The 14483-nt window shown below is 36.2% G+C and overlaps 1 protein-coding gene across 1 annotated transcript; it reads left to right on the top strand.

Annotated features, from left to right (window-relative positions):
- The first annotated feature begins 105 nt into the window (after positions 1–105).
- LOC137404573 (probable transaldolase) lies at positions 106–13956 on the top strand. The gene is made up of 7 exons (XM_068090801.1): positions 106–266; positions 1648–1771; positions 2896–3003; positions 7605–7797; positions 8232–8343; positions 9623–9820; positions 13581–13956. The coding sequence occupies exons 1-7, from the start codon at positions 161–163 to the stop codon at positions 13745–13747; spliced, it is 1008 nt and encodes a 335-aa protein (XP_067946902.1). The 5' UTR covers positions 106–160; the 3' UTR covers positions 13748–13956.
- The last annotated feature ends 527 nt before the right edge of the window (positions 13957–14483 follow it).

Here is a 14483-nt window from a genome sequence, read left to right as displayed (position 1 = left end):
GATATTCGTAACAGGAATAATAGACCAAAAGTTATATGCGTGGTAAATTAACGAGACGTCCTACACTTCTACTCTAATGTTCAACAAATGACAATGGAAGGTTATTTTGAAAAGTGGCAAATCACTTTATAAGTTCCGTGTAAAGTTTTGGCTGGCCATTATGAGCAGTGCAAACGAACCACCGTCGAAATCAATGAAAATGGCATCAGCATTAGATCAGCTAAAAGCGCATACTGTAGTTGTTGCCGATACCGGTGACTTTGAGGGTAAGAATGATTACAGTAGTTTTGCATTCACTGTTGATGTTAATGCTTTTGTACCGGTTTTCAATCTGCCAAACTTATTGTATCAATAGTTCATGAAAAGTGTAAAATCATCTATTGAAGTGAGCTATAATTGCAATTCTTTGAATGTTTGGGATTAGTTTTGAGTTGTGAACATTTTGGGATCGGTCTGTTGTGAACGTTGGATCCATTCGTTGATAATTACAGACACGAATATATATTTTATTTGGATTCATTTATGTTGCAAATGTTAGAACGATAAATCTGACCGGCTTACTCTGATTCACCAAATATACCGAGGAATCTACAGCATACCAGAGGAATCAGTCATATTGTGCTTAGTGAACTAGTTTTTTTGGCGTGTTAGCTTTTAGAAAGTTTTCAATCGCTAGAGTTAAATTTGTTTTAATATTTTCATTACCTATATATCACCTACCTTAATTGGTCTAGATCATTTTATTATAAAAATGCTTTCGCCTTCACTCGACTTCGTTGTTTGTTTTGCCTTTATCACTGCCAGAAATGCCAACGCAACGAAGTTGTCAGCAAACCATTCATACCGAAAAACATCAATAATTATTATCAGTTGAACATGGTCATGTAATTCATTAGGCCTTCCTCCAATCCAATTTGTGTACAGCTTTCTATTAAATCATTGATTACAAAAGTGAAATTTTATGTCCATTGAAGTTGTTTAACAGAATTGTTTAACTTAGCGGGTTATTCTCTTTTATATTTTTGACTAAATACATAATTCCATCATTAGCCAGTTTTAAATGAACATTTTATGCTTTGAAATGTTGGCAGGTGCATTCCAATGACAAGCTCAATGCTAAAATATAATCGAAGGTGTAGCGCAATCTCTGGTCTAGTACATTCCTCTAGTTTTTCTATACTAGCCTATCATTTTTTATTGCTGCCACATTCGAAAAACTATTAGCTTAGGTGACACTCAATGCTAGAACGGAAGCTAAAACAAGGCCGTGATAGCAAGTGCTCCTAAGCTAGTTATTTGCTTTTGTATGTGCATTGAGCCGGTCATGTTGCATTTTTGATCTATCATAGAAACTATAAAATGGCTATGCAAATATATATAAGTTTGACAAACATGAAAGACGAATGAGCATTCATTCAAGATATCTACATAGTTTGATCTTATTAAATAAAGATTGTGCAGAAGTTCCCCTTCGAGAATATTGTACTCAAAGTAACCATTCCGATATTCAGGCCTGCTGCTCGCCTAATAAAACATGCTTAGTCAATCCATTTGTGATGACTATAAATTGAGCAATGTTTTTAATTGATGGGTGACATGGTGCTCATCGCTATCTTGCAATGTATGTGCTCTGCTTCTTCATTGTAGCCATGAAGAGGTTTAAGCCAACAGATGCTACAACAAACCCTTCTCTGGTGCTTCAGGCAGCTTCCCAACCGCAGTATGCCCATCTTGTAGAGCAAGCCATAAGTTATGCCAAATCCCACTCTAGGTAAGTTTTTTCTTTCTAGCAACAGCTAGTTGGAAGCTTAATGAACTATTCTGTATGGCGTATGAGGAATAAGTGACTAATGTATGTATAAGGATAATGGAACTGAGAAGATCAAATTAGAACTTCAACAACCACCTGGGAGTCAGTGAGATTATTGGTGCAATGGATACTTCAGACTCGATAATATTATTTAGCTCAAATTAATCAATAATGTGTGCATCTGTGTGATTGCATTTGAAAATCTTGCTGCACCATGTAGGCTACAAACCATTTAGTCTAAAAAAACAACGCGATGGTTAATAGTGCTTCTACTAGCTCATATTGGTAGCAACCAGCAGCTCAGCAAGTCTAAGCAGCAGGCTAGCAGAGTCGGCTGAGTTGCTCGGGTTGCTCGGAAACTGAAGTGACTCGGTGAAGACTCTGATAGTAGATTAGAAAATTATGGGAAGTATCAAACTCTTGTTTCTGTAGTTACTAATCGCTCGTTTCTCTTTCTATCGAGTCATTGATTATAAATGCATTTAGTAGTAGCCCTGAACGATGGGGTCATTTTGAGAAGTGCAGCATTGACATTTCGTTTTATGTGAAAAACTCATTTTCTCATCTTTTTTGTGCATCATGTTTGTAATTTTGTTCAAAAAAAGGGCCATTAGTGTCCGTTAGCTGCCTTAGTGTTTTCATATAAGTATACCATGCATTCGTTTGCTAAGTTTAAAGATTTGTATTAAGTTTCAGTAAAACGGAAGGCCAGGTTTATAAACTATTACGCAATAACTGTAGCTAATATGTCAATACTAATATACTGGTATGTGAATACTAATATGTAAATACATGTATGTCTTTGTCCTCATCACACTGTCTTTTGCCTTTTAATATATTCTAGCACTTTATGGCCATGAATTAAACACTGAATGTTGTGTGTGGCTTTTTTCACTGTGAAATTTGGTTCATATTGGAACACTTCCTGTTGCATCGCTCTGATCGTGCATTAAATCAGTTCGATTGCTTCATTCTTCCTCAGTCTGTTTACAAACTTTAATCTTTTCTTTTGTTGTAACAATGTCCTGAGACAATCATACTAGTATATCCTGTTATATTCATAGCTTCTTTCTTCTGTCTGACAGTGATTTGACGACCCAAGTGAGCCTAGCGTTGGACAAACTCTGTGTGCTGTTTGGATGTGAAATACTCAAGATTGTACCTGGTAGGGTATCGACCGAGGTCGATGCTGGGTGAGTTACTAAACTTGTCTATCGCTAGTGACCTCCAGCCTTAAGCAGAAGTGAGAGTGTTTAGCCACCACCCCCATTCCTTCCAACTATGGTAGAAGGCATGGCTATAAATTACTACTATCAAGCCTATTAAGGGCTCATAATTTATAGTGATGAAATTCAAAGGATGACACTTTGCATGGCGCAATTGAAAGGATGAGCAGTTTATTGTCATCACTTATGCAAAGTCATGCTCTGCCTTTGGAATGTCTCACAGATGTGCTGGTCTGTAAATTACTGCGATAATTAAAACAGTGTCTACATGACCTATCAAATGAGATACTCAAGTGAACAATTGCCCATCTAGTGTTTTTTAAAATCACAAGCTAGTAGTACTCTCACTCGAAACTCATAGACGAGGCTTGCGTATCATGTCATCAAGGTCACCGATGTTTCATATTAAAACAAAATGATTAAAGGCCGTGAGTGGATCCCATTGTTAGCTCTATAGTGTGGCAATCTACATGTACAAATCTGTGATTAGTGGTACAGTATGTGCGGTTGATACATAAACTTTAAATGTCAAGGACGCATTGTTATGCGAAAAAATTTTGTACAGTTTTGTATTAATTCGTTCCAGTGTTGGCATCTTAAAGCGAAAATGTTGTATAGAGAGATATAGAAACCCACAGTAATTATCTAATGCAAACACCCCCTGGTTAAAATCATTAAAATTTTATATACGTTCTTTACATATTAATAATTGGTAACAAAATAGCGTATTAACCTTAGTAACTAGTTTCCTACAGTAAATTTAGTGTATTTAGCGGTCATAGACCTATCAACTATACTTAATAGGTATAGTAATGTTAGTAGGTAGCGGTTATGACCCGCTTATGATTGTAGTTATGATTCTTCCTCCTTCAACGTTGTTGTCAATTTTATGACCTATGGCTAACAAATTTATAGTAATATATGTAGTTATATAGTTACAATTGTATAATAAATTAAAGTTTATAGTAAAGATTATATTAAATGCTATGATATATATGGCCATACCATATGGTAACAGGCGTTTTCTAAGTGCATTTGCTCTTTAGATTGTAAGGCAGTCTTGTCTGAGACTACTTCTACATGGTATCCATTTGTAATAATGATCAGGAAATAGTAAAAATAATGGAAACAAGTCAAGGCACATCAGATCACAATATGATAAGAGAATCTCTATATAGTTAACATGACTAGTATAAAATATGAAATCTAATCGTGTCTCCCTCCATATAGATTTTCTCAACTAGTAGCTCTTCCGATGTGATAGCGGGCATTTTCCTCTCTCTTTAATTATTTTATTTTTATGACATACTCAACTCGACATGGTTATTGTTTTGACGCGTGATGTTATCACATGAAATGAAAGGTCAATAAAAGGCTCAATATAAAATGTCTCATAGCACTAGTTCATGACAAACACTTCTGGTTCTACTGGAAAGCCCTTATCAAATATAAATGCTCGCTACTTTACAGTTTTGTTTCAGCTTGGTCTAATCATTTAGTCATAATCTGATCATGTGACCCATGCTTCCTGCCAAATGGCGTGAACAATTTCTGCAGCATTTTTTGACTATCAAAGGTGACCAACAGGAGGCTTTTCATGTTTATCAAAGGATGATATACACTCCTTCGAGCTAAGGTTAAAAAATTAACCTAATTTTTATGGTAGGTTTTGAGATATCGGTCCTCAAAGTGACAGCATCACATTGATGATGATGGAATAGACGCGTAAAGACAATAGATATGGTTATATTCAAAATGTGAAGTATATTTGTAAACATATTTTGACGAATAAGGGTGCATGAAAGTGTAAACAGAAGCACATCGTGTTTAATTATGTCCCATTTGAGCCATTTTGAAGAGGGATTCCAACCTATGGCGTTGTTGGTATGGCTGCGATTAATTGTTCATTTTTGATGATGATCACGATGATCTCTCACTGCACATGGGTCTGTCAGCGTACTAGTACTGATAAATTTAAGTTTGTACTTGAATATATTCCAACATATTCTCGCATACCCTTGTTTGAAGGCCATGGCGCTCTATTTTTCAACCCTTTTCTTATAGTGGCACTTTATTAAAGGTGACTTTTCAATAAATGGTAGCGTTGTATTTTTCAAACACCTCGTCAAAATTTTGAGAAGATAAGTTTAACCCTTTAACATGCGAATCGAATGCCGCCTATATTTTACACCCTACTTCTGGCGGAGCGACATTAACTTTTTTAGGTGCAAAAAATTTTCTAACTTGCCTCCAACTTGTCATAGATCTCTAAATAAATAGGCACGGGGAAGCTGATACCACGTCTCTACCAGTTGATATCTATTGCTTGCAATTAACCTACAAGGATCTAATAGCCTGCGTTGCAGTTTGTTGGAGCTTTAAAGTTTTTCTTTTCATTCTAAATTTGAAGGCATATTTTTATTTTATAACTACATAAGAATTTAAAAAAATTGCATAAAAGGTCATTGCACTCATTGATATGTTTGCTAGTTTGCAGCCAAAACTGGCTTTTTATGTGCAATAAAAGAGGAGTTATGAGCATCGATTCATTGTAAGCCCAGTTCAGATTACCACAATCATGCTATCAAATAATATGCTGTAAATCTGCAAATTTATAAGTTATATTATAATAATCTATCAAATGCTACGATTATATATTCAAAAACGAGTGGCATAAAAACCATATTTATATTACATTCAGAAACAAATATTAACATTTTTGAAACAGAAATATTAGTATCTTCTGCTCAGCCAGTTGACCTCTGATCTGATTGTTGCTTTCGTTTGGAACCATTTCCTATTCTTCAGGCTTTTGAATCCCTTCAACAGTGTCTTCTGACCTCAACTCCTTTTCTGCACATTTGAGCTAGTCAATATTAGCGTCCAAATTATTTTTAGCAGAGCAATACGTTCACATGGTGCCATCTAGAGTATACACTTCTCATTAGCCTGTCTCGACAAACTGTTGTTTTTGTGGAGTTGTCCTCCGTCGAGCGGACGAGCAACACAACAGCTTGTCACAAGACGTACTGCACCTGATGCATCAGCTGCACTTATAGGGAGTTGTTTTCTTCCACCTAGGCAGCTTGGTTGCGATGTTATGTCGGTCGCTCCATTGGTAATCATAACAAATTTCGCGCAAAAATTTATGTAAAAAAAAGATCACAACGTTTAACCAGCGACTAGTCTCTGCGGTAAACTTTAGTAGAACTTGAGAACTTAGGCAACAACAGCGACTAAACATGTCGTTAAATGTGTGCTCAGTCAGTTTTATTTCTATTTTGGTATCAGTCAGTTGTATTTGCTCTTATGGATTGTATTTTCAATTTAATTTATTCTTAAGTTCTACTAAAGTTTACAACAGAGTTGTAAACAACCAACAGTCTTTGCTTAAGCGTTGTAATCTTATTTTTTTATACATAAATTTTTGCGCGAAATCAGTTATGATTACCAATAAAGCGACCGACGTAACATCGCAACCAAGCCGCATAGACGGAAGAGAACAACTTCTTATAAGTGCAGCTGATGCATCAGGTGCAGTACGTCTTGTGACAGGCTGTTGTGTTGCTCGTCCGCTCGACGGGGGACAACTCCGCAAAAACAACAGTTTGTCAAGACAGGCTAACTTCTCATGCAAATGAAGAGAAACCACATGCAATCGGAAGAGCCTCAAAATTTTAGCTTCAAAGTGTACTAGTAGTTGTCCAGATTCCAAAATTTTCACATACATCGAAGTATCAGGACCACCTTAAACAATGAATTACTATCAGCCTGATACAGTTATTGATTATTTCTATGGTGCTGCGTTCAAAGTTTTAACGAAAAAAACCATAAAGATTTGTAGCTTGAAAACGGACTTCGATACGAACAGAAACGACGAACGAATTAATTGTTATTCATGTAATCAAGTCATGATTAGTACATGTTAGTCATGATTAGTAGTTTTGTGGACACTTTTACACTGATCACTTGCTATTATGGGTTCGTAATGATGAAGAATGTCAATAGTGGCAGACAAGTAGAAATGGCGATCAATTAAAGGGGAAGGCGCTCTATTTTTTAATCATTTTCCCATAGTTTCGTTTTAATGGAAGTGGTGGTCAAATAAATGTGGCGTTCAAATACAGGCTTTGCGGTATATACCAGGTTTAATACTTTGTATACATCAATAATTTTTCCGTATCATGTATCAATCAGTACTGCACGTGTCCTTAGTCATACGAGCCATTTCTTTCCTAGTGGCCTCAAGTGGACTGCCACTTTGAATTGTTAACAAGTAGCTTGTCATAAGCAGACAACTCCTGTCATCTGACGGACAGTTTAAACTAGTACGCGTTTTTCTCGTTACTTAAAAAAAAAGATGGTACTTTTTAGATAAAAACTTGTCAGTTTCTTTTTCTTCAAATCCTTTTCTCTTCTAAACTAGCTCCAAGCCATTAGTTTTTAGATGTTTCTAGAAGTACGCATGCTCGAGTTTATTGATGGGAATTACATATATTCTCCTTTTTTCACCTTTCTAATTCGTATATGTGGCATATGGTAATTCTTGATAACTTGTTTTCTTGTAGTCTATCTTTCAACAAGGAAGGGTCGATAAACAAAGCTCTCAAACTAATTGAGATGTACAAAGAGGCTGGGATAGATAAAGAGAGGATTCTTATAAAACTTGCAAGCAGCTGGGAAGGAATAGAGGCTGCCAAGGTGCTCGAGTCTGAGCACGGTGTACACTGCAATCTCACTTTGCTCTTCTCCTTCTGTCAGGTATACGAAGCTTTAGAACTTGCTAGTTTATGATCTGTAAAGGAGAGCCAACAACCTTTTAGAAAATGCTATTGGAGTTGTCTACTACTTCTGTTAGATGCTTTTGATTTTTGGAATACGAATCAAAGCTTGTAGAACATCAATATAAATAAATAATTTATTGTAGGCATATTTACTGCTGCCTACAACAATGTTATATATTTCATTTGCCTTTCTACCGCTTGTAAGATTGAAATTTGTCTTTGGTGATATAAAGATGGTTGTAGTATGGTTCACAGACAACTTGGCAGTCAACAGTCAAATGCTATTTTTAAATGATGGTAAATATAATATGACTGTTTGATAGTTCAATAGGGTTCTGTCCTTTATGGTGTGTCTCTGTACTTGAGATCTTCAAGGACTGCAACAGGTTATGCAGCGACATCTGCTTGCAGGCTGTGGCTTGCGCAGAAGCAGGCGTGACACTGATCTCACCATTTGTCGGGAGAATATATGATTGGTATGTAGCAAGAGGAGAGAAGGACTTTGCAATGCTGGATGACCCAGGTATCTCTCACTCAATTGATTTGTCTCGGCTACAGCCACTGTGTGTGTCTTGCTTTACAAGGAGATTTTTACCGCTCACAATGAGTTTGTGGTGGAATTTTTTAATTTGCCAAAAGTTACAACAGTTTCCGGATTTATGTTACAACGGAAATTGTCTTGTCTGACTGTCACCGGTTTTATTTTACATTCAAGCATTGCTCACTCACTAGTTTACATCAAAACTAGATGAATGTCTGGTGTTGCCCGGGTAATAAAAAAGTCTTTGAACAGAAAATGTATTTTTATTTAACATATAACAACATTTGCCATTCTAATTTTTAAACTTCATATTATAAGAAAAGTGTTTTTTGTGCAGTTCATATGAATTAAGCGAAAAATAAAACTACTGTAAAAGTTTTCAAACAACTAGCTTTTAAATTTCATATTATAAAAGAAGTGTTTTGTTGAAATAAATTAGGAGGAAAAATAAAACTGTAAAGGTTTTTAAATGTAAATGTGAAATCATTAGCAAGTAATGTCTAAATATAGCCATTATTTATATAATATAATTTTGCTACGATTGCAATAAAAAATTATTTGGTTTACAATTATATGATTTTAGTTCATTTCAGTGTTGGCATCATAAGGCGAAAATATTGCGTGGAGTCGTAGACAGATAGAGTGGTTTGGAGACCCATAGTAATTATCTAATGCAATCACCTCCTGGTAAAATCATCGTCATTAAAAAATAGTAAAAAAACAATGTTAACTTTAGTAACTATAGTTACCTACAATAACTTTGTGCATTTTGTGGTTATAATCTGCAAGAAAATGTAACATTACAATGTACTATGTGCAGAGTTCTTACCTTCGAGACAGGCGTGTAACTTAAACGCTAAATCTAACTTAACTGATTTTAGCTTACTAAACACATACTTGAAGGAAGTTTTAGTATGTATTTTAGTAAACTTCAAACTTTGAACTAAAATTTTATTACTTATCTGTTTGCGAATTCGTTCTACCATGACGGATAATGCTGAACTGAGATAGTGGCAAAATAGCATATCAACATTTTTGTTATTCCGTCATAATCAGTACAACAATCGCCAAATTTTAATTTCGAAAGAAATTATTGTTGATATCGTATGGTGGAAAACAAATTTGCCCTAGTATGGCGAGAACGAAAAAGCATCGTGTTTACATCCAGTCTACTTTCACATTGTATGAAGTTGAGGATGGACCACATAATCAGTAAATTAACCATCCGCTCTCTATTTCTGTGTATTGTTTTGGATAACAGGAGTTCAGAGTGTAACCAGAATTTATAACTACTATAAGAAGTTTGGATACGGGACCGTGGTTATGGGAGCCTCCTTCAGAAACACGGATCAGATTATTGGACTAACAGGATGTGATCTCCTCACGATCTCTCCTTCACTGCTCGGCAAATTGGAGGCAGCTGAGCAAGAGATTGTGAGGCAGCTAGAACCATCAAAAGGTCTGGTATTGCTGTAGTGCATGGATCATGCATGTTCATAATTATAATAGTTTTATACTGAGACATTTTTATAGCTTTGGCTAGCATATGCCGTCTTTTCTACCTATTTCTGTTTGCTCTTATAAGTGTACATGTAAATCCGTATTTAAGCCGTTTAAGAAGACAGAAACTGGTTCATATGTAGAGGTTGGTTTATACTATATCTCTGCATTTCGGAGTTGTCCTCTCGGCAAATATTTATCAACTATGTGTACCGTAAACTGAGGCAACGCAGACATGTCAGAAAACATTGCTGCTGTCAAACTTTCCTATAGTTCACTGAGCATCGACGACAGACTGTGCAATGGGTACCACTTCAGTAATAGTGATTGGTCGGTCGTTGGGGATTGCGTAATCTACATCTCCTTTTATGACAGTTGCTGCGGGACTGGTATTTCACCATTTATGTGATCGCATTGTGTAATGAGAACCCAGCGCCTCGGCCTATTCGCTGATGTAAACGCTGATGTAAACTGGGATGGGTTTGTGATAGTGTGAACATTGTTATCAGACAATCGCCGAAGTATTGTGGGGTTAGCGTCAAAATAGGTGATATAGTGTGAACCAGTCTTTTCCCGCTTGTTTCATAACCTTCAATTGTTTTGTATTCATCCTGTACTGGCTGTTTCATAACCTGTGTTCGTCAATCACCAGATGACCACGTGATGATTTGCCATGCCTGGTTATATAACTGGCAGTAGCAAATGAATGCATGACTACCAGATAAATCCAACTGTCATCTTTATCAGCTTATATTGCTCCTTAGACTGTAGCTTACTGTAACAAAAACAATTTCTAACTGGTAACTCTTGCTAGTTAAATTGCAGTATTTTATTTAAACTAGTACCCTGGTAAGCTATTGGGCCGCGGAAGATCGGCGGGTTTGCCCATAAGGCATAGATGAAAATTATCTGCGCAATCATCCACAGTTGATGGCAGTTGAGTGGTGCAGGCATAGATCTATTAACATATTAACTATAGTATAGTTAGTAAGTCTATGGGTGCAGGTGATACAGTGATGGTCTACCATGGGGAAAGTTGTGGGTTCAAATCCCGTTTGATGCAACCTTTTTTCCCTAACCTCCAACTGTGACTTTGGACAGACTGACACTGCTCTTATTATTGAGAAGACATATGTCTAACTCTCAAACATACATTAACTGCTTGAGTTTCACTTGTTAGCCATGTGTAGCTCTATGGGTAGTGTGTCTGAGTGTCATTTGTTAACCTGTGCGTAGCTCTATGGTCAGTGTGTGTGAATGTCACATGTTAGCTCATGTGTAGCTCTATGGTCAGTGTGTCTGAGTGTCACATGTTAGCCCATGTGTAGCTCTATGGACAGTGTGTCAGAGTGTCACTTGTTAGCCTATGTGTAGCTCTATGGGTAGTGTGTCTGAGCGTCACTTGTTAGCCCATGTGTAGCTCTATGGTCAGTGTGTCTGAGTGTCACCTGTTAGCCCATGTGTAGCTCTATGGGCAGTGTGTCTGAGCGTCACTTGTTAGCCTATGTGTAGCTCTATGGTCAGTGTGTCTGAGCGTCACTTGTTAGCCCATGTGTAGCTCTATGGATAGTGTGTCTGAGTGTCACATGTTAGCTCATGTGTAGCTCTATGGGCAGTGTGTCTGAGTGTCACTTGTTAGCTCATGTGTAGCTCTATGGTCAGTTTGTCTGAGTGTCACTTGTTAGCTCATGTGTAGCTCTATGGGCAGTGTGTCTGAGTGTCACATGTTAGCTCATGTTTAGCTCTATGGGCAGTGTGTCTGAGTGTCACATGTTAGCTCATGTTAAGCTCTATGGGCAGTGTGTCTGAGTGTCACATGTTAGCTCATGTGTAGCTCTATGGGCAGTGTATCTAAGTGTCACATGTTAGCTCATGTGTAGCTCTATGGGTAGTGTGTCTAAGTGTCAGATTTGGTACAATCATGTTCACACGTGTCTGTAATAGCTGCCAAGTCTGGCAGCTCCCATTTTCTTTAGAAATAAGTTGGATAAGAAGTATTTGTTTATTACAAATCATCGATAGGTTATTAGAATTTTTTTGGCAAGTGTATGTTTAGCGAAGCAATATTTGGCTAAATTAAATTTATTATAGTGACGAAAAATCACACATTTGTTTCCTTTTCATCATATTGTACTTACCTAAAGATGCACTCAACAATTGCATTGCTAGGTGTTTCAGTCTGTTGTCAAAAGATATAAGATGGATATCTACACCTAGCAGTTTCAAGTTTTCCTTGTATAAATTTTGTTTTTGTGTTTATGACACCGCATGGCAATACCTTTTTATTTATTTTTTGTGATTCCACGTGTAAAACATTTTTTTCACAAAAATGATTACAGTTTGCCCAATAAAAGTATGTAATAGTTATCACATGACGAGAGAAGACCGATATCTGGTTGAAACAAATTTGTAGCTATTGACTTGCAGCGAAGTGCTCTTTATATTCTATAATCTATATCATACTATAATTCACTCTACAAAATAAGGTATTGAGTGCTGTTTCTTAATTATTCTTTTTGAAATTAACATTTTTAATGGTGATAAATATATATAAGCTACTCTACATTTACCCTATATAGATGCCCTATATATCTACACACTGTAAATATATATTCATGGTATATAATTATACCCTATATCTATACACCCTATATAGATACCCTATATAGATACCCTATGTCTATACACCCTATATATGTACATCCTATATATCTACACTCTATATATATACACCCTATATATCTACACCCTATATATCTACACTCTATATATGTACACCCTATATATCTATATATCTATACCCTATATATCTAAACCCTATATATCTACACCCTATATATCTACACCCTATATATCTACACCCTATATATTTACATCATATATATCTACATCATATATATCTACACTCTATATATTTACACTCTATATATCTACACTCTATATATCTACACCTTATATATCTACACTATATATCTACACTCTATATATTTACACCCTATATATATATACCCTAGATATATAGCAGTAATAGTAATCCAGCATTCATTCTGTGACATATGTCAGGAGACAAGTTCAACTCAATACCAGCATTGATATTTTAATAAGAGACTTTAAGGTAAAAATATTGGATTATTGCCACTTTCATCTTTGCGCTCAGTTTATGACCACATGCAACTTGGTGACATCATAACTTTCATCTTTGCACTCAGTTTATGACCACATGCAACTTTGTGACATCATATCTTTTATCTTTGCACTCAGTTTATGACCACATGCAACTTTGTGACATCATAACTTTCTTCTTTGCACTCAGTTTATGACTACATGCAATTTTGTGACATCATAACTTTCATCTTTGCACTCAGTTTGACTACATGCAATTTTGTGACATCATAATTTTCATCTTTGCACTCAGTTTATGACTACATGCAACTTTGTGACATCATAACTTTCATCTTTGCACCCAGTTTATGACTACATGCAACTTTGTGACATCATAACTTTCATCTTTGCACTCAGTTTATGACTACATGCAACTTTGTGACATCATAACTTTCATCTTTGCACTCAGTTTATGACCACATGCAACTTTGTGACATATCTTTTATCTTTGCACTCAGTTTATGACCACATGTAATTTTGTGACATCATATCTAAATTATTTTCTTCATTTTGTGGTGTCGCCGTCTACTTGTTACTCAACTAGAAACTGTCTGTAGCGCAAGCCATGGACATAGAGAGGATCGAGATGAATGAGGCAGCGTTCAGGTGGATGCTCAATGAGGATCAAATGGCCACAGACAAACTCAGTGATGGCATCCGCAAGTTCAAGGCTGATGGGAGGAAACTTGAAGATCTGCTAAGGGCGAGACTACAAGCTGAGTAGAAGGTGCCCAACAGTGATAGATACCGCTCTATGTACTGCACATCTTTCATTCATTGTTTATGGCTTACTGATTCTGTCTATACTTCTGTGTTCTCTACTGTTATGCTCAGTTCTCTGTCTACCGTACCACCGGTATCATATTGAATCTACTTTTTACATATTGACATTTAATCTCTATAAAATATATGCATGGCAAGTTTTTCTTCTGAGACCTCATTGGCAATATTTTGACAAATATATCAACATGGTTTTATTTAAAAATAAATAAATAGAATGTTTGCTACGCAGCAAAATGATGTGGTAAAAGCCTTTCAGTTTTGACGTTTGCGGAGATAAAACCTTGCTCGAGCACTTATTTCTTCAATTCAGTCACGATAGTCCGAGATGTGCATCCTGTAAAAAGAGATCAGCGAATCAAAATTCATGTTACTCTGTTAACTCTTTCCTTTAAACGCGTTTGCTTGTTAACTCTACATTATCTGAAGCAAAATAATCACCCTGTGTTCACCTAGTCACTTATATTAGTGCTTCCGCATGCAACATTTATCCTTTGCAAAAAATAAGGTTTGGCCATTTAATCATACTTACGTCCTCTGCTATCACACTCTTGTATTGTCTCGGTTTGCCTTCCTTCATTGACAGCCTTTCCTCCCTGTAACATAATAAGTATACATCAGTGTAAGATTCAGGATTATGTTAGTTTGTATCACCTGAGCTAAGAGTGAACATTCGTGCT

Source organism: Watersipora subatra, chromosome 9 (genome assembly GCF_963576615.1).
Source record: "Watersipora subatra chromosome 9, tzWatSuba1.1, whole genome shotgun sequence".
In the NCBI taxonomy this organism is placed as follows: Eukaryota; Metazoa; Bryozoa; class Gymnolaemata; order Cheilostomatida; family Watersiporidae; genus Watersipora; species Watersipora subatra.
Note: the sequence above shows the minus strand (reverse complement) of the source record. Positions and strands in the feature narration are given on the sequence as shown.

Bases quoted from the DNA above. Each gene is read 5' to 3' on its own strand.
- LOC137404573 (XM_068090801.1), top strand. From the start codon at position 161: ATGAGCAGTGCAAACGAACCACCGTCGAAATCAATGAAAATGGCATCA. The intron at 3,004-7,604 runs GTGAGTTACTAA...GTTTTCTTGTAG, and splicing joins TCGACCGAGGTCGATGCTGG to TCTATCTTTCAACAAGGAAG. The intron at 9,821-13,580 runs GTCTGGTATTGC...AACTGTCTGTAG, and splicing joins GCAGCTAGAACCATCAAAAG to CGCAAGCCATGGACATAGAG.